The sequence below is a fragment of the Triturus cristatus genome, chromosome 7, assembly GCF_964204655.1.
Source record: "Triturus cristatus chromosome 7, aTriCri1.1, whole genome shotgun sequence".
Lineage (NCBI taxonomy): Eukaryota > Metazoa > Chordata > Amphibia > Caudata > Salamandridae > Triturus > Triturus cristatus.
The window spans coordinates 543,413,688-543,439,901 of record NC_140590.1 but is presented as its reverse complement, the minus strand read 5'-3'; the positions used below and the strand labels follow the sequence as shown (position 1 = coordinate 543,439,901).

The 26,214-nt window shown below is 45.9% G+C and overlaps 1 protein-coding gene across 4 annotated transcripts in view; it reads right to left on the bottom strand.

Moving 5' to 3' along the window:
- Positions 1 to 26,214, bottom strand: part of UNC13D (unc-13 homolog D) — a 697,875-nt gene that overhangs the window by 281,670 nt on the left and 389,991 nt on the right. For all 4 annotated transcript variants that reach the window (XM_085616967.1, XM_085616965.1, XM_085616968.1 and 1 more), the window contains exon 19: positions 8,461 to 8,512. In XM_085616967.1, the coding sequence (XP_085473093.1) occupies positions 8,461 to 8,512 (52 nt within the window). The remainder of the gene's footprint in view (positions 1 to 8,460; positions 8,513 to 26,214) is intronic.

Sequence of the window (26,214 nt, the reverse complement as noted above, 5' to 3'; positions counted from 1 at the left end):
TATCGTAGTGCGTAACGTCACCGTCCGTGATCGACTTCACCATATAATTCCACCCATGCGAGACTATGATCCTGCTGGCTAGTGTTTTACCAGGCCTGCCCCTTCTCCGTAATATCTAGCTATGTGTCTGCGCGACATATGGTGAATTTCTTGATCAGCTACCTCATTATATTCAGTGATCTTTGATTTAATGTTCGCTAATACCGCAGGATCCGCAGTGTCACTATATGCACTCTCTAGCTCACTCAGCTCACGCTCCAGCCGGCTCATGGTACCAAGCAGGGGTTTTAAGGCGCCGGCCTGCAGCCCGATACATGCTCCCCGTATGGTCGCTTTGAACGCTTCCCAAAGTGTCCCTACACACGAAACTGACCCAGTGTTGTGAGAGAAATAATCCGTGATTGCATCACGAATGCCTTCACAGAAAACTTGGTCGAGCAGGGAGGAGGATTGAAGTCTCCACTGGAACTGCGGAGGATTATGTGTTGTTAAAGATATAGTGAAAAGGACCGGCGAGTGATCGGACAAGGTCCGAGGCAAGTGCCGAATATGCAGGGTCCAGGACGCCACATCGGCGGTGACCAGCCAGTAGTAAAGACGGGACCACGACTGGTGAACATAGGAAGGACACGTGCCCTCTCGTGTATATGGATTTCGCAGGCGCCAGAGATCAGTTAGGTCTAGATTGTGCATACCAGCGAGCACAGAGGATGTCGCCTTTTTCACGGTATGCTCCGCCATTGAGCAACGATCCATGGTGGGAGATAATACAACATTGAAATCTCCCCCACAGATAATGGTCGAAGGAGAGAGTTTGTATATTTTACCCCATAACACCTCATAAAAGGCAGGGTCGTCTGTGTTGGGCCCATAAACATTGACTAGAAGGACTTGTGTACCACACAGTATACCCTGTACCAATATGCAATGCCCTGGGATCAAATGGGATGCCTTTTTAGACTAATAGCCTAACGCCTCTCGAGTAGGAAACAGACAGTCGTACCCCCATCCACCTGGACGCCACTGACAACACAGTTTGCTTAGTCAGATGTGTTTCTTGCAATAGCGCAAGGTGAATGTTGTGACGGTCCAAATAGGATAGCACCTGTCTAACCTTCCTAGGGTTATTAAGACCGCGAACATTCCAGGTCAGCAATGAAATACCTTTATCTTTAGCATTCGTCATTCTCTGTGAAGCATAATAAAACTAATTGTCGTCTCTTGTAGCTCATTACAGTACTTGTCCATACCTGTCGATGTTGTGTGTCCCATGCAGTGTTAACAGATAAATCGCCAACATCCCAACCCTCCCACTCCAGCAGCAAAACTGTGCAGAGAATCCCTCCCCATACAAGCAAACAACAGCCACGCAATCGCATGGAACACAAAACTTCCCACCGCGTAAAAGTGCAAAGAGAACCGTAAACTGTGGTGGGGTACTCCCTATTTGAGGGTCAATAGTGGCCGTTTGCCCCCCAGGTGATATCAGGGAAGGGGGGGGGGGGTTGAGGAGGAGAATGAGCGAACGGCCAATCCGCAGGCGTATAGTAACTTAAAGAGATTGAAAAAATAAGCATAAGTAGCACCCAGGTAATTAGTGATAACATCCTGAAGAGAGCAAGCAGGTTAACATACATCAGCAATTATATATAGAGAACATCATAGTGTGCATTTGGGCGCGGTGAATATGGCAGAACAACTAGAAAATTAAAGAACAGTCGATGCTACAGCAGTGCTAATTTTTGTACATTAGTAACTTGCATGTGCCCCACAATAATACTCTCACGTGTTCAGTCCTCAGTCTTCAGCATCTGCATCAACCTCTGCGACTCTCGCCGATTCCAGACGTTCAATCTGGCGTACAAACTGCAGGGCTTCCTTAGGCGACGTGAAAATTCGAGCTTTCCTTGCATGTTGGATGCGCAGCCGCGCAGGATACAGCATAGCATAGGGAATATTGAGCGTTTGCAGTTTTTTTTTCACTGCCTGAAACTCACGACATGCCTGTTGAACAGCCACTATAAAATCCGGGAAGAACTCTACCTTCATCCCCTGGTAATCCGCAGCCCCTTTTTCCCTAGCGAGACGCAGAGTTGTGTCCCGATCTCGATAGTTTAAGAGCCTTGCTACGATGGGACGCGGTGAGGCTCCCGGCACCGTTTTAGGAGCCAACGAGTGGTGAGCTCTCTCCACAATTAATACTGCCGAAAACTTTTCCGCTCCGAACATATTTTTAAGCAGGAACTCGACGTACGTCTCCATGGGACCCGTGTTGGATGACTCCGGAATCCCGGTGAGGCGCTGGTTGTTCCTTCGGGAACGGGCCTAAAGGTCCTCGTTCCGCGCTGGAACACGAGGCACTAACGACCTCCATATGGTCCTCCGCTGTCGCAATGCGCAGCTCTGTCTCCGCTATGCGGGAGTCATGCTTATCAAGCTTAGCCGCCATACAGTCCATTCGTAGGTTGAGGTGGTCTATCTTAGCATCAATGGACTTCAAGCCCTGCTGCATTTGTAACCACATACGTTCCAACTTGGTGCTAGCACCTGACTCCAACTCCGGCTCAGTGACTGATGTGGCTGGAATTTGGGATTTCGTCAGCCTCCGGGATTCGAAGTTCAATTTTGCCTGATGCTTGTCCATCCGACCCATGCTGCGATTTCCCCCCCCCCCAGACCGCCTGCAGGCCGCCACCACCGTCAGATTGTGATAGTCTCGTACCACGTACAATGTATTTAGGAGGATCTCGCAGTGTAGAGGATGTCGTGGCCTCCCTATGCACGTAATCCCTCGTAGAATTAGCACATTACTGCACAGATGGTCAGTTCTAGGAGGGCGCAGCAGTGGCCCCAGCCGTGGCGAGAGGGCAGCGAACGTCACTCCACGCTCCACACACTGTGTGACGATATATGACCTCAGAAAGATGTGAACGCGCAGGTACTGGAAGTGAAGTAGGGGCAGGACACTGACAGATAGCAACTTACCGGGTGACCACTGCAATCCACCACGTCAGGCACCCAAGCAAATCAGCCCCAACAGCAGTATCATGGAGGAGTCACAAGCTACTGGGCAGAGATGTGAGCGTTAGTGCGCACTAATGGACTCCCTTAGGTGTAATGGCGCTCACACACCTTCCGCCAACTGTCAGAGTCAAGGCAGGGAGACAATACCCCCAGTAATGGCAGCAACAGTAGGTGCAACTACTTCACAGTGTCATGGAACCGCCTATATGGTCAGCAGGCAGCAAATTGATGAAGGAAATGCTGCTGTCAACAGGCATCCAGCATATTACTGTAGCATGGGGCAGGTAGCAGCATAAACAAAAAGTAAATTGTTGCTCAGCGTTTTATGGGCATCAATTACCGCTATATAAAGTGGGCCGCACTAGACACCACCGATCAGTACAGGATCACAAGGCCCCCTGGCAATATCTCGTACGATGCAGCGGTAGTTGAGGCCAGAGCAGACGCGAGGAAGAAGCGCTTCACCATGCAACAGTCCGCATACGGTCCGGAGCTCCGCGTGCCGCCGTCAATGCAGGGCAGTCACGGGGGCCAGCAGCAAAGCCCCGGTGCACCGCAACTCAAGCCGGGCAGCAGCACGAGCAGGGAGTGGGGCCGTACCTTTCAGAAGCGGAGCGCAACAAACTCCTGGCCGCAGTTAACAGCGCAGGGCTCCCAGCAGCAGCGTCCAGCAGCGCCGGGCGCGGATGCGGGAGCAGGTCCGCCACACAGCAGGGGCCAGACAGCTCGGTGCCCACGGAGCGCCAGCCGGCTCACGGGAGACAGTAGCAGATAAATGGAAACTCACAGCCTGCTCCACGAAGATATATCAGCGGAGAGTCACAGCACTCCAAGGGAGGCAGGAATCGGCGCAGGATCAGGCTTATCAGCGGCGGTCAGCATCCAGTATATCTTACGGCCGCAATTTTGTCCAGGGGAGATATCTGCGGTTAGACAGAAGCCTAGGGCAGCACCAGCAATGTAATCAAAATGCTCCTGATGTGCTGAGGCATCGGAAACTGTGAGTAGTACCTGTGGATGACGTTGTTCTTGCCGGATAATGTACACATTTTTCCCTCAACCAGCAGAGCAGCACTAAGGTGCGGCCATTTTGCTCCGGGCTCTCTAGCGCCCCCCTTAAAGCCCGAAATTCTAAGCCAAGGATGCCGACATAAGAAAATGCTGGTGTTAATTTATCTTGCTGCAGTGTCAGCCGCATCAAGAGCACATCTAATAGAAGAGTTAGAAATGAGTTTCCCTTCTTGAACTAGCTCTTGTGCCTTTTTCTTTTTTTTTTTTTTAGCTTGCAATTAACAATACACAGAGTCCCGGGTCCGGGACTGACGATACCAACAGAGAATATAGTGATACAAGCAATTTTTGTTCCTATCACCGCATCTTGTACAAAACATAGAACAACAAACAAGCACACCCAGAAATAGTCCCCCGCCACCCCGCCCAGCACTTTGGATAACATTACTTTGTTCAGTTGTTGAATCCCAAGCGTCTTAGACACACGTTGGCAATATCCCTGGAGAGGGAGTCACGGTTCCAACAGATCCTGGTATGGTGTAATACAGTACAACAAATCACTGCAAGTCAGGATGATTCAATAAATACACAGTAAGTGGGGCCCAGAAGTCTTTAGGCCACGAGGCCTCGGGGAGCTCCTCCGCATCTTGTGCTCTTCTGGGAGGTACTGAAGTAGACCTTCCATCTCATCCCAGTGTACCATGTTATACCTAGCTAATAGGCCCTGTGTGTTGGCAATGTGCCAGTGATTGGCATCTTGAGCAGCTAACCTTTTACCAGATGCGTTAATAAGCTTAGATTCTTTAACTGGGGGAGGTGCATCCTCAAATGTCTGTGTATTAGCTCTTTTACGAGCGTTGGAAACTACCAGGGAATCTAGAGGGAGCTGCTTCTTAATAAAAACCGGATCTGCGGGTGATGGTTTATATTTTTTATGAACCCCAGGTGTTAAAATGCGTGCACGAACAGGGTCCTTAAAATGTCATCCGTTTGTCTCATCATGCCTTTTAACATAGGGAGACTCTGACTAACTCTGTGTGAAGACTCTAGTGACTCAAATAAAAAAAACGTCATCTAATGCCTCTTTATGCAGTGTAACCCCATGATATGCTGATGCTCTGGAAATTAGCTCCAGATAGGAAACATTATCATCTGGAGGTGAAGGTTTTGCAGGGTGTAGGCCTGGACCTTTATCCATGGGTGGATCAACATTATATTCATCCCACGGATCTGTAGGTAAAGAGACATTGTCATCATCATCATTATTATTATCATCATACCCATCTCATACCCATCTCCTGAATCAGGCTGTGTGTGTTATGTGCAATGGATCTAAGCCTGGCAGTATTGGTAAAGGTGAAGATGGTGGAGGGGATGGTAAAGTAGGATGGATAGGACTGATTTCAATGTCCTTCTTCTTTTTAAGAGGAATCTTATATCCAGTGTCCTCTTAACTCACTTATGTTTTAGAAGGAGTTTTGGCTATGTGCCCAGTGTCTGAATTGACGTAAAGCTTTTTCTGCTTTGGATCCAATCTGTCCTTCATAATGTCAGACTGGTTCCAGGGGATCACAATTATCTTCTTTCGATTTAGGTGCCGAATGTTTTGGTGCCGAACCGGAGTGGTCCTTCTTGTCCTTGGAAGCAGAAGTTTAGGGCTCCGAAGCGGTCTTTTGTTTCGAATCGGAAGGTTTCGGCTCCAAAGCAGACTTTTGTTTCGAAACAGAAGATTTTATCTCCGAACCAGATGTGTCTTTTAGAGCGGAATGTTTTGGGTCCAAAGACGGTCTGTCTCGACTCGATCCCGAGCCGGAAGGCTTGACCACTTGTTTCGGTGCCGAGTCCGAGGGCGGGGCGTCAGTAACGTCGTCTCAGTGCCGACCAAGGCACGATGTCAGAGGTGGTGCCAAAGCCTTATGTTTGGTAAAAGATACTTTTTGGGGTACAGGGGTTTTGATACTCACGACACCCTGTCCCACTTGAATGTCTGACTGCAACTCGATCTTGAGGTCGGAATCGGATTCTGGGACGAAGAATCCTCCTCTTCTTCCGCAGCTGCCGATTCTTCGTGTTCGGAGTCTTCTTCGAAGCTATACGGAGTGTGTTGAGTGCCTTGGCACTGCATTTCTCGTTGTCGAGCCCAACGATCTCGAAGAGTCTTTTTTTACCTGCACGAACGACAGGCCTCGCCAGTCTTCTTCCTTGTGCTATGGTGATAGGCACAAGTTGCAGACCTGGTGTAGATCGTGAAAGGGTACTTCGAGAGGCACCGAGGACAGAACTGAAACGGAGTCCGTTCCATCGGCTGAGGGGTGGATCAAAACGGCTAGGCCTGAAGGCTGCCCATGATGTTTTTGACTGAAGATGAGACTTTTCCGATCTAATGGATACGCGGAGAGAGGAATTTCATACGATAACAATACCGTTGAGGGAAGAGTGGACTGTACACCGAGGGGAACCCAAAGGACAGTTTCGAGCCGGAGTGCAGCAATATACGTCCAACCCCGATAGCGGAAAAAACCCAATCTAATAATGGAGTCGATGCCCATGCGCACTATCACCGAAAGGAGGAGTCACCTTACCTTGTGACTAGGAAAGACTTCTTCGAAGAAAAACAACTTGCAAACATCCAGGCCCAACACTAGATGGCAGGAGTATGAAAAACATGCGCATCTACAGCACAGTTGCCTTGAACAGTATATTACTGGATATGTCCAATTAAACTGATCAATGTTGAATAAAAAAGTAGAAAAACAACAAAAAAAGAATATACACACACTTATGTATATGAAGGACGCTTTTGTTTTATGGTATTTGTGTTATGACCAAGATTTAACAAAATGGACACTGACTTGTTTGGATGAATCCACTCTTTAAATTAATTAAGAAAAACAGTGCACTAAATGTGGATGCATACAAATAAAACATTGAATGATCATATGACAAATTTTTGACCTATATTAATGGATGAATAAAGGTGTTAGAATGAAAAAAGGGATGCACCTACATCGGTTCCTATTACAAATTGACTGCGACCATTGGGCTGTGGAATTCATACAAAGCTAGCACCCACAAGCTGGTATGAAGCACTTCTGCCAACAAACCATTAATGAAGGAGAGGTGTGCATACTGATGATTGTCGGGACATTACAGCAAATTAATTTAAAATACAAAGGTCATAACAGCCTGTCGCCCCAAATATATGTTGCTCAAACTATACAAAGATCTGTCATAGTATGAACAGTTCTATCAAAATATACAGATCAAGATTTGTTGCACAATATACACAAATATGGAACACACATATTGCTTCAATATACAAAATGCATAGGTTTTCAAGACAGATTATCAAAATATTAAATGTTCTTCCATATTATACAAAGGCCGACCAAAATAGACAAATGTGTGTCCTGATACGCAAAGGCTAGACATGACATACAAATAACTGCCGCTGTATATGAAGGTAAGTCATGGGTTACAAAGGTCAATTTACAAATGTCTAAGCCTGTATATCTATATATGTGATGCTATAGAATTGTAAGTCACTATTAATTGTACAAAGGTCTTCTGAAATTTGAAAATGGTGATGATATGGACAGGTATTTAAAAATTGTGTAATTTTATTTTAACAATACGCAGTGATCAGACATGCTATATGAAAATCAGTGTCAACTGTCATATAATAGGCATGTTATGATCTGCTCTAAATATAATAATTTGCGACACAAGTTTTTAAGTCCTATTTTAAAACAATTGAATTCTACCCAAGTTAGACCTGCTTTACTGCACTTACAGCTGTTAAATTCTCCTACAGTTTGCTTTTCCCTTGTCTGTTTTTGTACAGGGGTTTTAAAATAAGTATGGAAATGATGAAGATGAACTGTGTACTAGTTTAAATGCCTTGACTTTTATGATTTTATTCTTAAAATCGAATAAAGATTATTAACTGAACTGATAAAATAGGCGAGGCATGATACTCACACGTTTATTGTGATGTACATGTGTCATGATATAAAAGTACTGCCAAAATGCAAATGCCTTCCAAAAGGTATTACATTTACCATGATAGAAGTCTACCTTTTATAGTATTTATTGTACACAGGTATATAATACTTGTGTAAAAGATATGTAACAGTAGGCAGGGATTTGCCATGATATTTAAAGACCTGCCTGTTGATTATCATACAAAGGACAGTCAAGATACACAACATTTTATTGTGATGCACACATTTGCCATTAAGTGAAAGATATACATGCAAATGTTTACCAATATATACCAACAATTTTCATGATAGAAATCGACTTTTTACAGTATTTATGGCCCCATCACAATCTACAAAGATAAACAACAGCAAACAATTATTTGTAATGAAACATGTCTATCATGTTTCATACAAATCTGTCATGGCACAGATTTCTACTTACAAGCTCCTGCAGCTTTAGGAAAGATATGTTGAAGATGTCCACCTTCACTGTGCTGCAGAGAGAGATACCAATGTGAGATCAACTGGACAAACTAGCCAGTATAGAGACGTCAGAGGTAAACACACCCTTACAAAGGTGAAGGATCAAGGGGCACAATGCAGCATAGTAGAAGGGGAAGGGCATACATAAAGCAATGCTTTAACTACCAAAAGGATTGGACAAGCAAAAGGCTGGCATGTATTTAAAGGCAGAAAGAGAGAATATAGGACCGGGAAAGCTTGAGGCTTAAGATGGAAGTTAAAGGTATCAGAGAGGGTAGAGCCTAATGAAAGTCAATCATTTTTTCAATATAATTATTCTGTATACTTACAAATGGGCCAAAACCGACCCATTCATTTAAATTCTCAGAATACCAATGCTTTCAAAAGTCCAGTACGGCAAAGCCAGAGACAGTCACCAAGCTGTTAGAATTGTTCAGTTTTCAGTGCACACAGATTTATGTAGGGACAAGGGTCAAAGCATGGATTATTAAGTCCTTGATGCTCAACACCTTTCATTTCTTCTGGCTTGCCTTATACTTGTCTACCAGTGGATTCGACAATCTAGGAGTCTACTGGAGGTGCTCCATGATTTTGCTTGATGTTCAACAGTAGCCCTCAAAGCCTTCTAGCCATCTCTCTCAACAAAAGCAGTGATGTTTCAAATGAACGACACAACCACAATGTATTAATCAACAAACAGGACGGAACAAGATCAAGACAATTGACTTTTCAGGCTCATACTATGTGGCACTGTGCCCTAGCCAGAAGTCTAACACTCATGGCCTTTCATGATTGAGGTGTACAGAAAGTCTAGGTAGAGTTTCTCAGCTGACATGAAGAAAACCATTAGTGGGTACTAAACAACGACTATGTACACAATAGTTTTGCAGAATGGGGTAGCCAAACAGACTTATTCGCTAGGGCTTAAAACAGAAAAAACGTAACCTGTGCATCCAGAACCCGAGAGCTCAATTCAGTAGGCAATGTCCTTTTGATCAGTTGGTCAACTATTTGTCTATGCCTTTCCACCTATCCCTTCGATATCAATGGTTATCCTCAAATTACAGAAGTCAAAAAACAAAATTATTTTAATAGCACTAGACAGTGGTGGTACCTGGACCTTCTAGCTGTCGGTTGCATCACAAATGTTTACCATGTACTGAACTTCCGGGCCAAATACATTATCATACTCTTCAATCGTTGAATTTGGCAGCATGGCTACTGAAATCAGATAGTATAGATTTTTAAATCTAACCCCTGACTGTATGAATATTGTAAGGGTCCAAACTCCCTTCTACAAGATCCTGTTTTGTGGTAAAATGGAAAAGATTTCGCATCTGGTGTCACAACAATAGTCATGATTCCATTACTGGTCAGGAAAATGTTATACTGCTATACTTGCTTAATCCGGCAAGATCTAAGCTACAAATGTTATCATTCAAATACTTTATTCGGTCATTACGACCATAAAAGTGCAGGTGCAAACAATACAAAGGTTCACTGATACCAGTGTAGCAATAGTACAGTTTTGAACAAGATTTGGCTGTCATATTAAAAACAACATCTTAGTGTAGGTTTTTAAAACAGTTATTTATAGTAAAAAGGAAAAGAGTAACAGTTCTGGATAATATTGGGTAAAAAAACTCACATGGGATTACAATATAAAGTGCAAATGCAATACAGTGCAGGAGTACAATACAGCAAGTATAGCAGTAATTCATTCATCGATTAGCAGCCATTAGACCAGAAAATTGCTCCGACTAAATAAAAGACTAAAAGCAAATAAAAAAGGGGGGATTTAAAGGATAAAAAGTTAATAAATGCAAGTTAAAAATGGTCACAAACAATTCTAGGGAGCATGCTTTAACTCTCCTTTAGTGCATGGCGCCGGATGATCCACATTTTCCCAATAAATGTTGCCACTGCACAGACCATTGGCCTGGAGTCTGTTCTTAAAATCCGAAATGCTTCTTGATGGCACCGGGTTCCCATCAGCCTACAGACAGGTGCTAACCATTTAGATCTCAGGAAAATGTATAGTGGACACGAGAAGAGGATGTGTTTAACCATCTCTGGTGTCCCGGGGCAACCTGGACAATGCTGTGCAGCCGTATAAGATCGCTGCCATGCCACTGTGAAAGAATTCACAGTGACACAGGGAGGCAGCCGAGTCCAAATTGTCTCTAAAGCTCCCTATCTTGTGGTGTAGAAATTACCTCCATGTACTGTTCAAATACACCTAGCCACTTAAACTCCATGAACTCTAATGATAGGCGGCCAGCAGAAGGTTGGGAAACAGTTGTTTGCGCCACCCAATTCCAATAGTGGGTCTTTACAACTTCTCTGCTGGGCAGAAGGCTAGGATCGGAGACATCCCACAAGGTTCCCATGCCTATAGAAGAAAGCAGTGTCTGGGCTTTGGTGAACCTTTTTTTTTTTTTTTTTAAGCAACCAAGTTTGTAAACATCTTCGAAGGCTACAGCACAGTAACTAAGCTCAGGTGTTTGTTTGAGTCCCAACCAGAAAAGAAGGGGGCGAAGCCTGGCTTTGTCCACTATAGGTGTTCTACCCATACCCAATCTTAAAGGGATGAGCGGAGTACTCTGAGGAAGAGAGCATAAAGATCTGAAGAACTTATTTTCTGTGTGTAAAAGGCCCTCTAGTTTGTCAAAACCCCTGATTTCAACCCCGTACAGGGCAGATGCTACCACCTTCTGATCATATATCTGGAGCAGGGCTGCTATTGGTCTGGTTTGGGAGGCCCTGTGCTCTTTAATCAGTGCCCCAGAGGTTTTCTTCTGCTGTAAATTCCTCTTGGTAATGTGGTGCTTCCATGCCATTGTCTCCGAGAGTGTCACCCCCGGGTAGTCAAAAGTGGCCACTCTCTCCAAGGGAGTTCCCCCCACCCCCAACCCCCTCCCCCCCCCCCGCCCAACGTCAGTTTGCCTTTAAACAATTTGTGGGGGTTTATAGTCAGAAACGTAGTTTCCGAGGTGTTAACCTCCTGGCCTCTCTGATTACAGAAGGCCACAAAATGATCAAGAAGGAGTTGAAGACCACTGGGGGTCTTGAAGACTACTAATGTGTTGTCCGCAAATAATAGGGCTGTTACTTTTACACCCCCCTGGTGTAGGAGCATCAGCGGGGACTTCCTCCAGATGTTTCACCCCCTGTTGATGAAAAGTGAAAACAGGGTGGGAGCCAAGACACAGTTTAGCGGACCACCCTAACAACTTTGATTGGATCAGTCAATGACACTTGATCCCCCCCAATGAGCCCTTGCGTAGGTTTCCTCATGCAGCCGAACAACCAACGCAAGAAGCTCTGATGGTAGCCCCAATACCTGCCATAATTTGGAACTGGAAATTAGGTCGAAGGCCGACTTTAAATCAATAAAAGCAATATAAAGACTGGCTTGTTCGATGTTCACTGTTTTCCAGGCCAATAAAGAAAATCTGAATACTTGGTCGATGGTGCTGACTTTCCTCCTAAACCCAGCATGGAATGGCGATAGGATGTTATTTTCCTCCATCCAATCTGTGATATTAGACAGAAGAGAACGGGAGTAGACCTTCTGAGCTCCATCGATTAAGCTAATCGGCCTGTAATTAGCGGGCAGTGCATGGTCACCCTTTTTGAAGACCAGGATTACTTCTGCTCCCTTCCAAGACGGGGGGTATTGGTGCCCCGGCGGCTATTCCATTTGCAAGTGCCCAGATGTAATTGGTCCAGTTGGCAATATCATTGAGGAAGACGTCTCCAGGTACGCCGTCGGGACCAGAGGCTTTGTTTCTAGCTGTGGAAATTACACTTTGGTTAATTTCAGTTATGGAAAATAACTCACTGGACCAAGTGCCAATATATTCATATCAGGGACCTTCAGTGGTCGGCTCTGCTGATCCAGTATACACAGCAGAAAAATGGTCAACCCAGGCGGCTACGGATTTGTTATTGGTAGGTGGCCTAGGTCTTTCTGCCTCTCTGCTCGCGACCAACAATCAGAATTGTTGTGAATCTTTCCTCTGGCAAGCGGCACGGATTTGTACCCATCAATTTTCAGTCCATTCCCTTTTTGCTTTCATCTGGGCTGTCTTGTAGGTCTTCCTAGCCACTCTTATCTCTGGGCCGTTATTTGATCTAACCGCGGCAGCCAAGACTGCCCGGGATTTCTTACAATCTTGGTTAAACCAAGAAGATAGTGGGCAGGCACTCGGCATCTTGCGTTGGAGCCGGCTTGGCAATATGAAAAAGGAGGCTAGCTGCTCAAAGAGAGATGTATGCATGTCTGTAACCTTAGACGCTCCTCCCGTTGCTCACACAGATTATGAAGATTTCCAATATTATCAAGTAGTAATCACCTCATTTCATCACACTTACAGGTGTCCATTGCTACATGCGCCCATTTCAGTCGCCTATTATCGTTCGTGGGACAGATCTTCTTGGTTGATAGTTTGCTGTTGGAGGGGCTGCTATATTTGGTCCAGGGTGATGACATGGCAAACTCAAGCGGGTTGTGGTCACTATCTGTAGTCGTCCAGACTACCATGTCCAGCACACCGGGCCATAGTCTTACATCTATCAATATGTAGTCGATGCGGCTCGTGTTCACGGTTCTGTTGAAAGTGTTCGCCCCTATCCTGTCAGATTTGGTGTGTCCATTCGCTGCCCTTAGCCTGTACTCTAGGGGTATAGCTTGGAGCTGCAGAACTGGTTGCGCCCATTTTTTAATTGGCAGTAGGTCAAGCGGGGGAACAGACCACAACTCATCTATCCGGTCAGTACTTGTTAGGTCTTAGGAATCGAGTGGTTCGAAGGGGACATTAAAGTCTCCAGCTATTATTAATGGAGATGGAGACTCTTTTCTCGAGACATCTCCCAACGCTTGAAGTGTTGGGGAACTACAACCCGTCTTCGTGCCATGTGCATAGACGTTAAATAGGGCCACAGACATACCATTTCTGCCCTTAAGGTATATCCCTAGAATATCAGGATTGTTAGTCTTGATCTCTTTTGTGGTACATTGTAGATCAATTCTGATTCATATCAGGAGCGCTCCAGCCAGACGACCTGGTCTGTTGTTGACTGCTGGGCAACATAAGGTGATCTATTCAGGAATAAAAACAGGTGCAGTGGCCCAAGTTTCCTGTAAAATACAGATATCAAAGTGTTCGATATATTGTAGCCAATGAGGGAGTGCTACCTTAGTTCTTATCCCAGCCACATTCCAAGATAATATACGAAGGTCAGAGGTCAAACCTCCTAAGCCAGGGCTAGCAGGGTGAAGTCCATCAATTGTGTATCTCGTCTGTGAGCTTATGAAAATGGCTTGCTGGCTAGGGCTTGCCCAGATACTAGCATTCTTAGGCTGTGGGCAAACAAAGGCCTCGAAGCTAGAAGACTGGTGTGCGGCGAGGGAAGGGTCTTCATGTAGCCTATTGTTAGAGGTTGGATGTTATCAATAAAGGTCCATTTGGCAGCTGTAACTGCTTACAAGTGTGCACAACAACAATTATCCTTCTTTAATATTCCTGAAGTGAAAGACTTTCTAAAAGGTCTTAAGAAGATTTTCCTCCAATATTTAGACCATCACCTCAATGGTAGATGAATTTGGTATTATAAAAATGAATGAGCCCCCCCTTTTGAACTTATACACCAATGTACTTTATAACATCTGTCATTGAAAACAGCTTTTTGAGTAGCAATTACATCAACAAGAAGGGTAAGTGATTTGCAAGCACTACCCGCGCTAGAGCCTGTCACAGTTTTTCATGCCAATAGGGTAGTCTTAAAAACGTACCCCTCGTTTTTATCCAAGGTAGATCTGACTTCCACAATCAGTCTATTATACTTCCTACTTTCTTCCATAACTTGTCTACACCAGCTGAGAGACCTCTACATTCTCTAGATGTTAGAAGAGTTCAACATTTTTAGTTACATAAATCTAAAGATATAAGCCAAACTAATCAATTATTTGTGAACTAGCATGCTATGAGGTAAGGTCTAGTTACTTCCAAACCACCTATTACTAAATGCCTAGTTGCATGTATTTCTTTCTGCAATCAGCTATCTAACAAACTTCTTCCAGGCAAACCCAAGGCCCATTTCACAAGAAAAAAGTCTGCAGCCACAGCCTGGCTTAGACATGGCCCGATTTTGGACATCTGCAGCATGGACGTTTGTACAAATGTTTTCTAGACACTGCTGTCTAGAAACAGACATTCAAGCAGAGACTAAGGTTGGTCAAGAAAGAAAATAAGTTACTTACCTGTAATTGCAGTTATCCAGTATTGGTATCTTTCATAGATTCACATGCTTGAATCATTGCCCGTCGTCTAAGTGGGAGTCCCATTGTAGCATAGTAAAGCAGTATGTATAAGCATGATAGGCTCTAATGGCTAGTTTAATAGCCTATCAATGTCCTTTTTAAAAAAGGGCCAAACTTGAATAATGACCAATCAGGTGCTAGCACTCCCAAGAGAGGTCGAGCCCTTCAGATTTTTAAGCACAAGTGGGAATAACATCCCTAGTCATAAGGGGAGCTTCTCCGGGGAGGAGGGTGGGTCGCATGTAAATCTATGAAATATATCAATACTATATAATTGCAGTTACAGGTAAGTAACTTATTTTCTTATCCAGCATTGGATCTTTCATAGATTCACATGCATGTATATGTGCGTGTATATATATATATATATATATTCACTGAAAAACCCATAGGTTTCACACATGTTATAGTTAGCGGAAATTTTACTGATAAAAAACCAATGAAATTCCCCCGTTATAGTTAGTGCAGGCAACTATAACTCACGCGACCGCAATCCTCTGCTGATGCTAATACTGTATTTAGACACTTATTTGCCCATGTCTTCTTCCATACATTTTTAGCTATACATATATTACAAATATTTTTTTTTCATAAAGACACATATGTCATCAGCAGAAGATTGCGGTCGCGTGAGTTATAGTTGCCTGCACTAACTATAACGGGGGAATTTCATTGGTTTTTTATCAGTAAAATTTCCGCTAACTATAACATGTGTGAAACCTATGGTTTTTTCAGTGAATTTGCAAGGTTTTTTAAATGCTAATTCCTAACTATAACGTGTGTGAAACCTATGGTTTTTTCAGTGAATTTGTACGGTTTTTTAAATGCTAAGTTACTTTACGCCCACTTTACGCAGTTAGTGCCGTGCACGCACGGTGGGCACGCGGTGCGATGACAAAGCAAGAAAGCACGTCAACAAATCTGTTTCTGCTTTCCTCCGTGACTATGGTATGGGTGCCATTTACCACAACAACTTGCGTTATGACATGCAAGACATTTATAGAGGAGATGGTGTGCACTTCAATGATGAAGGGAACAGAGTCTTCCTCTTGAACCTTAGACTCTGCATCGGTACTTACTTGTAGGTACCACTAAAAAATCATTTCATAAACACAACGGCTCTTTTTAGAGCCCCCTAATATCTAAACACTTAAATCTGATTTTCATTTTTTTTTTTTTTTTTTCTACCGTACGCTTACCGTAAGCTTACCGTACGCGTACCCCGTGATTTTTTTTAAAATCAATAAATGTTTTCTTTGTACTTTACAGTCCTTCTTTGACCCCCTCACAAATGTAAGGGGGTCTGTAACTCTCCTCATTGCCCCCTTTTCTTGTTTTCACTCTTTTTTTTCTGAGTGAAATACACAAAATGGCGGCCGCCGCTTCCTGGTTTCGGCCGATTCGAATGTTTACTAAGATCTAAGAGCCAATCAGAATCGCGCTCGCGCACGCCACCGTACGCTTACGGTAAGCGTACGGTAAGCGTACCGTAAGCGGGCTCAGATATATATATTGATTTAAAGGCTATTTTCTCAGAATCTACTGAACAGATTTACACCAAACCTACAAAAGGCACTTCCTTGACCTAGGGACTACCTCTCTGCCAAATTTCGAATAATTCTGTTCAGCCGTTCGGGCTGTAGCTCGTTCTAAAGGTCCTATGGAAAAATGCATGGGGAAAACGCGTTTTGGGACCCCCCTTTTATCTCAGCCCCCGCTTGACGGATCCCCCCGAGACTTTCAGGGTTGGAGCGGAGCGTAGCGCCCCACCTATTTTGAGAAATTCGCGAGGATTCATCGACCGGCGCCAAAGTTATTCAAAATAGAATGTTGAGGTTTTCCTATGGAAAAGGGGTCCTAACTATAACTACCTACTGGCGACCGCCAGTAGGTAATATATATATATATATATATATATATATATATATATATATATATATATACATATACACACACACACACACACACACACACACACACACCTATAACATATATATATATATAAAAAACATAGACCTATATTGAGATTGTAAGCATTCAGATCTATAGCTCTTAGATGAATAATCATTAACATAGCAATCCAGTAGCAATATACAGCAGACTGAAACGCATTTGAATTTATTAAGAATAAACACATCTATTTAAAGAGGCTCACCTTATTGCAATAGATGGCATAATACCGCCTGGTCTATGGCTGTGTCGCTGCGCTGTCTCTATACTAAGCAGCAGTGCTGCGTAAACGTGTCTTGCACGTCGCAGCATAGTATATCTTCTCCAGTGGAATGCCTGCAAACAGTGGCCGAACTTGTAGAATGTGCTTTAGCTTTTGTTGTTAAGGGTTTTCCCGCTTTGGAGTGGCAAAACTGAATTGTTGCTAAAATCTATTGTGCTATTGTTGCTTTCTTTACTGTAGTCCCTTTACAACCTTGTCCGTAAGAGACTAGTAGCTCATCCGTTTTGTGCACCTGCTTAGTTCGTTGGATGTAAAACCTGAGACAGCGTTTAATGTTGAATGTATGGAGAGCCCATTCAGCTGGTCTAGCTGGATTGGGGGAAAAAAGTGTAAAGTATGATAGGCTCATTGAGATGAAAATGAGAAGGAACCGTTGAATACATTTTGGGTTTGTTCTGAGAAGTACGTACTCTTCTGTGCAATGTAGAAAAGGCTCTTGGGTCATGAAGGCCTGTATCTCCCTAACCCTTCTGGTAGAAGCGAGAGTAATAGAGCAACTTTCCATGTGAGAAACTTTAGGTCAGCCTTATGAATGGATTCGAAAGGCTGCTTCATTAACTGCGAGAGGACCACATTGAGATGCTATTCTGGGGGAGGAACTCGCACCGGTGGGAAAGGTTTGAATAACCCCTTAATGAATTACCTTGTTACTCTTGATGAGCCGAGAGCTAGAATCTGTGTAGGGAGGCGGTGCCTTGAAATGGCCGCAAGGTTAACTCTGACAGATGCATGAACAAGGCTGGACTTGGCAAGCAAGAGAACATAAGACAACATCTGTTCAGGAGGGTCTTCAAATGGGTGTAAGTCATTCTGTAGACACCATGAACTGAATATTTTACATTTTAACTAGTACGTTTTACTTGTACCTTCAGCCCTTGCTTTGGATACGAGATCTCTGCATTCTTGAGTGATGTTTAAGTCTCAAACACATAGAACTTGCGTGCAAGTGGAGAGAGGCTGGATCCAGATGTAATGTCTGGCCCTGGGACATAGTCAGGAGCATTTGCGCTGCTGGAAGGCGTATGGTAACTCCGTAAACCAGTGCTGCCTAGGCCACCTGGGAGCGATCAAAATTAGGCAAGTGTTCTGCTTTCATTTTGCTAAGAACCTTGGGAATTAGGGGGAAAGGAGAAAAGCATATGCATAAATTCCACACCATCTTATGGAAAGGGCATTCCCCCATGACCCTGGTGGGGGATATCGAGTCCTCGACGGACCCTTCAGATTGAATCCATTGCAGCTGTAGTTCTTCCTGCAGAGGTCTCATCTTGAGGCGTGCCAGTGGAACTAGGTTGATTGCGGAAGAAATCATGCCCAGTAGAGACTTGAACAGCCTCAATGAAACATACTTTTTTCATGAGATTTTTTGAGGCAAGTGTGCTAGTCTCGTTTATTTTTCCAGGGAGAGAAAGGCTTTGTTCTGAGTTGTATCTAGGTGTGCTCCTCAAAACTGCATCATATGACTTGAAGTAGTGGAGGATTTTCGTCGATTTACAGTCTTACAGCTTGAGAAATAGAGTCAGGCAGGTTTTTATAGCTTTGGCATTGTGCGTTGAAGCTTTTAGCAGCCAGTCATCTAGGTAGGGGAATACCTGATGACCTTGTTTCCTAAGAGCGGCTGCTACCGGGGCCAAACACTTGGTGACTATACGAGGGGCTGACTTGAGGTCGAATGGGAGGACTATGAATTGGTAATGGGTACCATCTACAGTGAAACTGAGATATTTGTGGTGTTTGGGATGAATGGGGATATAGAAATATGCATCTTTCAGGTCCAGAGATGTAATGAAGTCTCCCCTGTTCAAGGGGTGAAGGATGTCGGAGAGAGTAATTATCTAAAAGTATTGCTTGTGGAGGAATTTGTTAAGCTTCCAGAGATCTAGGCCGAGTCTCCATTTCCATGATTTCTTGCATATGAGGGAAAAAATGGGAATAGAATCCTCTTCCATTTGAGCAACCAGAACCTTCTCTAATGCTCCCATGGAAAGCATTATGAAGGCCTCCTTTCTCAATAAGTGGAGATAAGGGGGTGCGCTCCCCCTTGGCAGAGTTTTGGTGGTCTTTCTGTAAACTCCAGGTTATGGCCATAGGTGACTAGGTCCAATATTCACCTGTCTGAGGTGATGCGTTCCCAATGATTGGGGTAATTGGAGATATTTCCACCTTCGAGTGAGAAGGTAGTGTAACTGGTACCTGGAAGAGGTCACTGTTTGAAACCTGTGTCCCTGCTTTGAGGTGGTGGCTATCTTCGGGGACCTTGCTGAGAGAAACTCGCTGTGGATGGCTGACGGTATGTTAGAAGTTTGTATGCAGACCTGTATGGGGGTTGGTAGGACTGGTACTGCTGGGAGTGCTGGTAGCCACCCCTGTAGGTTGAGAAATCTCGCCCACATGACACCCGAAAGGGCAATTTCCTTTTCTGGAGGGATGTGCCTGTGTCAGTGCCCGTCTTAATGGCAAGAAGAGCATCGTCAATGTTCTTGCAAAACAGTGTGTCCCCATCATAAACCATGTCAAGTATTTTAGATTGTACTTTGGGCCTAAAAGAAGAAATCTCTTTAAGCCATCCCTGGCATCTCAAAACAACCGCGCCTGCCAGTTGATGGAAGCCTGTGGAGGAGATGTCCTTGGCGCAATCTATAATCTCAGAGGAGGTATGCTCGCCTTCCTGTAAGATCTTCTTGGCTTCAGGTCTTCCAGGATGAGGTCAATGATGGAACCGATGTCTGACCACATCTGCCAGTCATAGTGGCCCAGAATAGCCAGGGAATTGGCAGCACAAGTCGTGATGGCAGACACGGTGGAGAACCTATTGCGGATGTTCTCTAATTGGCACCCTTCTTTGTCCGGCGGTGCAGATATAGGAGCGGACGGGTTTTTGGATCTACGTTGTGCTACTTGAGAAATGACAGAATTGGGTTTGGAGTGCCCCATCAGGCATGCAGGGGAATCCTTTGGGGCCCTGTACTTCTGGTCAATCTGAGGAAGAACAGCCTCCACTGGGGGGTTCTTCATTATCTTGACACCCTCTTGCCAGACGTAGTCGATGATGGGTATAGCCTGGACTAATTTTCTTTTCTGTTCATTGAAATCAGACAGTTGAACCGGTATAGGGAGATGGAACCTGGTTGCTGCTATTTCCATGCGGTTATGAAAACCTCTGATGTCCTCTGGAGGCGAATCACCAGGATGTTGTGGAGGGGGCAGTGTGGGTATGACGTAGTCATCCTAGTCATTTAGTGAAGGCGGAGGCTCAGGAATCTCGCTCTCCTCTCTTTCTTCATCAGATGATGGATCGTCTCTTGGTGATGCCGCTATATAGGAAGCAGGCGTCATCCAACGAGTGGTAGGTTGAGGGATAAGTGCTGGATTAACAGGAGACACAAATTGTGAAGGGGTCACTGGTTGCTCCTAAGGAAGTTGCGGAAAGCATTTTCTGTGTCTTTCAGCGTTTTTTTAAGGAGAAAGTGCGACAAATCTTTCAGTCTCTTACTTTGTGCTGGGGTGGAGGCAGTAAAGGCAATCCTTGTGTGTGTCATCCACATGTACCCTTTTTTCCCACAGGTTTTGCAGTGATGGAAAGGAATATGCTACTTACCAGTATGCATCTGTTCTTGGCATGTAGAGCTGCAGATCTATACACTGTGCATAGCTCGCCATCTGGTGTTGGGCCCGGATGTTTGCAGTTTGTTTTTCCTCTTGGAAAGTCTTTGGAAGTCACGAGGTTGGTGACTCCTCCTTTGGTTCGTATTGCGCATGGGCTTCGGCTCCATCCTCAGATTGTTTCTCGCCAGCAGGGAAAGATGGAGCGTAGTGATAACAGTAAAGAAACCCATGTGTGTTGTATCTAAATAAGATAGACTGGAACGGATATAGGTAGCCGGGGAGGCGGGTGGGCGTGTATAGATCTGCAGCTCTACATGCCAAGAACAGATGCATACTGGTAAGTAGCATATTCCGTTCGAGGCATACGAGCTGCAGATTATACACTGTGCATAGACTATATAGCAGTACCCAACCCACACTAGCTTGTTGCTTGGTTTGCACATCTACACAGTAATGTTTTGTGAAAGTGTGCGGTGTTCACCATGTCGCTGCTTTGCAGATGCCATCTAGTGGTATGTTTCCTAGAAAAGCCATAGAAGCCCCTATCTCCCTTGTAGAGTGGGCTTTAGAGGGAACAGATAGCGTTCGTTTTGCTTTGTGGTAGCAAATCTGTATGCATTTTACAATCCACCTAGCTATCCCTGATTTAGAAATAGGGTTGCCTTTATGTGGTGAAGAGAAAGAAACAAATAGCTGTTTGGTTTTTCTGAAAGGTTGTGTTCTTTGGATGTAGTAAAGTAAAGCCCTTTTAACATCCAGTGTGTGTAAAGTCCTTTCCGCAACGGTTTGAGGTTGTGAGAAAAAGACTGGTAATTCTACCGACTGGTTTAGATGGAAGCGAGAAATGACTTTGGGTAGAAATTTTGGGTTGGTGCGGAGTACCACCTTGTTATGATGCATTTGAAGAAAAGGTTCCTGTATGGTGAGTGCTTGTATTTCACTAACCCTTCTAAGGGAAGTGATGGCCACTAGGAATGCTGTTTTCCATGTGAGAAATTGCAGCTCACATTTATGTAATGGTTCGAACGGGGGTCCCATTAGCCTTGTGAGAACTATATTCAAGTTCCAGAGGGGTGAGGGTGGTACTCTGGGTGGAATTACTCTTTTGAGGCCTTCCATAAAGGCTTTGATGGCAGACACCCTGAAAAGAGATAGGTGCTGCCTGTTCTGTAAGTAAGCAGCAATTGCTGCGAGGTGTAACCAAATGGATGTATATGATAGGTTACACCTTTGGAGATGGAGCAAGTAACATACAACGTGCTATATGGACACATTTAGAGGATCAATTGTGTTGTTGTGGCAGTAAACAACAAATCTTTTCCACTTTGCAGCATAGCATGCCCTAGTAGTAGGGCGTCTAGCTTCCCTGATAATATTCATGCAATCAGGGGGAAGGTTAAGGTATCCGAATTCTAGGACCTCAGGAGCCAGATCGCAAGGTTGAGCTGAGCTGGGTCCGGGTGGCTGATCTCTCCATGGTTCTGGGTTAGGAGGCATGGTGAGAGGTGTAGCTTTTGGTGTGGTACCAGTACGAGTTCCAGCAGTGTGGTGTACCACGGTTGTCTGGCCCATGTTGGAGCTACTAGGATCAGTGTTAGGGAATGCTGTTGTAGCTTTCGCACCACTAATGGAATTAGTGGGAGAGGTAGAAAGGCGTATGCAAATTTGTTTGACCAGTTCATCCATATCGCATTGCCTTTGGACAATGGGTGTGGATATCTGGCGGCGAAGCTTGGGCATTTTTCGTTTTCGTGGGTGGCGAATAGATCTATGTGTGGATGCCCCCACTTCTGCAAGAACGGATTAAGAACCTGTGGGTGAAGTTCCCATTCATGAATCTGTTGCGTTTGTCTGCTGAGCAGATCTGCCACGGTGTTTTGGACTCCTGGGACATGTTGGGCTAGGAGAAAGATTTTCTGTGGAATTGCCCATCTCCATATGCTCTGTGCTAATTGAGAGAGCTGTGGAGAGTGTGTGCCCCCCTGTTTTTGAATGTAGTACATGGCAGTCATGTTGTCTGTGCGAATGAGGACTGCCTTGCCTGCAATCTGCGTCTGGAAGGATTTTAGGGCCAGGAAGATTGCCAGTAACTCCAAATGGTTGATGTGGAGTAACTTCTGTTGCGGATTTCACGTGCCCTGTACTGTGAGATGTAACAGGTGAGCTCCCCAGCCGGAGAGCGATGCGTCTGTTAGTATTATTTGGGGAACCGGGTCCAGGAACGGTCGACCTCTGGAAAGGTTTGTGGTGTTCCACCACCGCAGAGAGCGATGGGTGCGACAGTCTACCAACACCAGATCTGTCAGTTGCCCCTGGGCCTGGTTCCACTGGCGTGCCAAACACTCTTCAACAGCTTCGGCGCACCAACCACGCACCAACCACGCACCCATCCACCGAACCTACGCCCCCCACCACCAACCTCTGCGCCTGGACCCAGGTCAGCACCGAAGACGCCACCGGCACGATGAACACCATCCACTCCGGATTCCCTACCGACCCTACCCCCACCACGTCTTCAACAAAGCAGACTCCATCATCGTACCCCAACTCCGGGACATCATCAACGCCTCCTTCAACACCGCCATCTTCCCGGAGAGCTGGAAGCACGCCGAGCTCAGCGCCCTCCTGAAGGAACCAACAGCGGACCCCACCGACCTCAAGAACTTCCGCCCCATCTCGCTCCTCCCTTTTCCTGCCAAAGTCATCGAGAAGACCGTCAACAGACAGCTTGCTGCCTTCCTCGAGACGACCGTATCCCTCGACCACTCGCAGTCCGGCTTCCGAGCCAACCACAGCACCGAGACCGCCCTCATCGCAGCCACTGACGACATCAGATCCCTGCTCGGCAATGGGGAAACAGCGGCCCTCATCCTCCTGGACCTCTCCGCAGCATTCGACACCGTCTGCCACCGCACCCTAGTGCAGCGCCTCAGCAACATCGGAATCAAAGAGAAGGCACTGGGGTGGATCATCTTGTTCCTCGCCGGAAGAACCCAGAGAGTCCGCCTCCCCCGTTCAGATCCGAGGCCACCGAAATCTTCTGCGGCGTACCACAGGGATCATCGCTCAGCCCCACCCTCTTCAACATCTACATGAGCCCCCTCGCAGCCATCGCACGCCAACACAACCTCAACATCATCACCTACGCCGATGACACCCAGCTGATCCTCTCCCTTACCAATGACCCAGCCACCGCCAGAATCAGCCTACACGAAGGGATGAAAGACGTCGCCGAGTGGATGAAGAACAGCCGCCTGAAACTGAACTCAGACAAGACAGAAGTCCTCATCCTCGGACCTTCTCCTTCCGCCTGGGACGACTCCTGGTGGCCCCCTGCCCTGGGCAGCGCACCCAAACCAACGGACCACGCACGCAACCTGGGCTTCATCCTGGACTCCTCACTCACGATGACCAAGCAAGTGAACGCCGTCTCATCATCGTGCTTCAACACCTTGCGTATGCTCCGTAATATCTTCCGATGGATCCCCACCGAAACCAGGAAGATGGTCACCCAGGCCCTCGTCACCAGCCGCCTGGACTACGGGAACACCCTCTACGCTGGAACCACTGCTAAACTCCAGAAGAAACTCCAGCGCATCCAGAACGCCTCAGCACGACTCATCCTGGACATCCCGCGCCGAAGCCACATCTCCGCCCACCTGAAAGACCTGCACTGGCTCCCCGTCAACAAAAGGATCACTTTCAGACTCCTCACCCACGCACACAAGGCTCTCCACGACATGGGCCCGAAGTACCTCAACAGTCGCCTCATATTCTACACACCCGCCAGCTCCGATCCGCCAGCCTCGCTCTCGCCTCCGTCCCACGATTTCGGAAATCCACCATCGGAGGAAGATCCTTCAGCCAAGACATGGAACTCCCTCCCCACTCACCTTCGGCTGACCCAGGACCATCTCTCCTTCAGGAAACAACTCAAGACCTGGCTGTTCTAGCAGTAACGACCCCCCGCCCCCTCAGCGCCTTGAGACCCTCACGGGTGAGTAGCGCGCTATACAAATTCCGATGATTGATTGATTGATTGATTGACTCTTGGAGTGGACGCATCTGGAGTCTTGCATGGGGCACTATGAAGATGCAAGAGGCCATCATCCCCATCAGTTGCATAAACACTCTTGCTGGGAGAGAGTGTTGAATTATGAATTTGTGACGCAGAGCCTGTATGTTTGCAATCCTGGGAGGATTGGGATAGGCTATGGCTTTTGAGGTGTCTATGGTAGCACCGAGGTATTGTTTTATGTGTGATGGTATTAGGTGGGACTTTTGGTGGTTAACCTTGAAACCTAGCTGGTGAAGTAGTTGGATCGTAGCGGCGGTATGTTGCACACATTGTTGGTAGGACTTGGCTTTTATTAGCCAGTCGTCCAGATACGGGAAGACGTGAATGTGCTGTCTTCGGAGGTGTGCAGCCACTACCGCTAGGCACTTGGTGAATACCCTTGGTGTTGTTACCCCGAACGGGAGCACCTTGAACTGGTAGTGTTGCCCGTCCACCACAAATCTGAGGTACTTTCTGTGAGACTGGTGTACTGGGATGTGAAAGTATGCGTCTTTCAAATCCAGAGTGGTGAGAAAATCGTTCTGGGAGAGGAGCGGAAGAACCTGTTGAAGGGTTACCATGTGAAAATGGTCTGAATGTATGTAAGTGTTTAGAGGTCTGAGATCTAGGATAGGCCGTAGAGTCTCGTCTCTTTGGAATGAGAAAGTACAGGGAGTAGACCCCTAAATTTTGTTGATTTATGGGGACCGGCTCTATGGCTTCTTTCTGCAGGAGGGAGATTACCTCCTGTTTTAGTAACGTAGTATGTTCTAGAGACATAGGGCGTTGCCTGGGTGGAATGTTTGGGGGGTAGATGTTAGTTCTAGGCAATACCCTGAACGAATAATTTGTGTCACCCATCTGTCTGAGGGGATTGCCTCCCAGACGTGAAGGAAATGTTGTATTCTGCCCCCGACCGGAGTGGAATGGTCTGGAGGGAGCGGGGGAAAGTCATTGGGCAGGAGGTGTGGCAGAGCGGGCGGTATTTGTCTTGCCTCTGCCCTTATTATTGCCTCTGTATCCGCCTCTTTGATAACCCTTTGTGAAGGTAGATTGAGGAGGGGATTTGTAGGACGTGGATGCACTATCCGAGGAGTAGCCTCTGCCCGTGCCCCGAAAGGAAGAGCGGCGAAAGGAGCGCATGGGAGTATGTGACTGCAGGGCTCCCATGGATTTCGCCGTGTCAGTATCTTTCTTCATCTTTGAGGGCTTCATCAACTTTGGGGCCAAATAGATCTTGGTCGAATGGGTGGTTTAATATAGAGGCTTGTAGCTCAGGTTTAAAACCTGAGACTCTGAGCCAGGCATGGCGACGGAGAAGGACGCTGGTGTTTATGGCCCCGGAGGCTGTATCTGCTGCATCTAGGGCACAGCGTATAGAGGTATTAGTTATTGTTTTCCCTCTTGAATCAATTCATTAGCCCTAGTCTTGTACTTTTCAGGGAGATGGTGCATGATGGTCTCTAGCTCATCATAATGCGCCCTGTCGTAT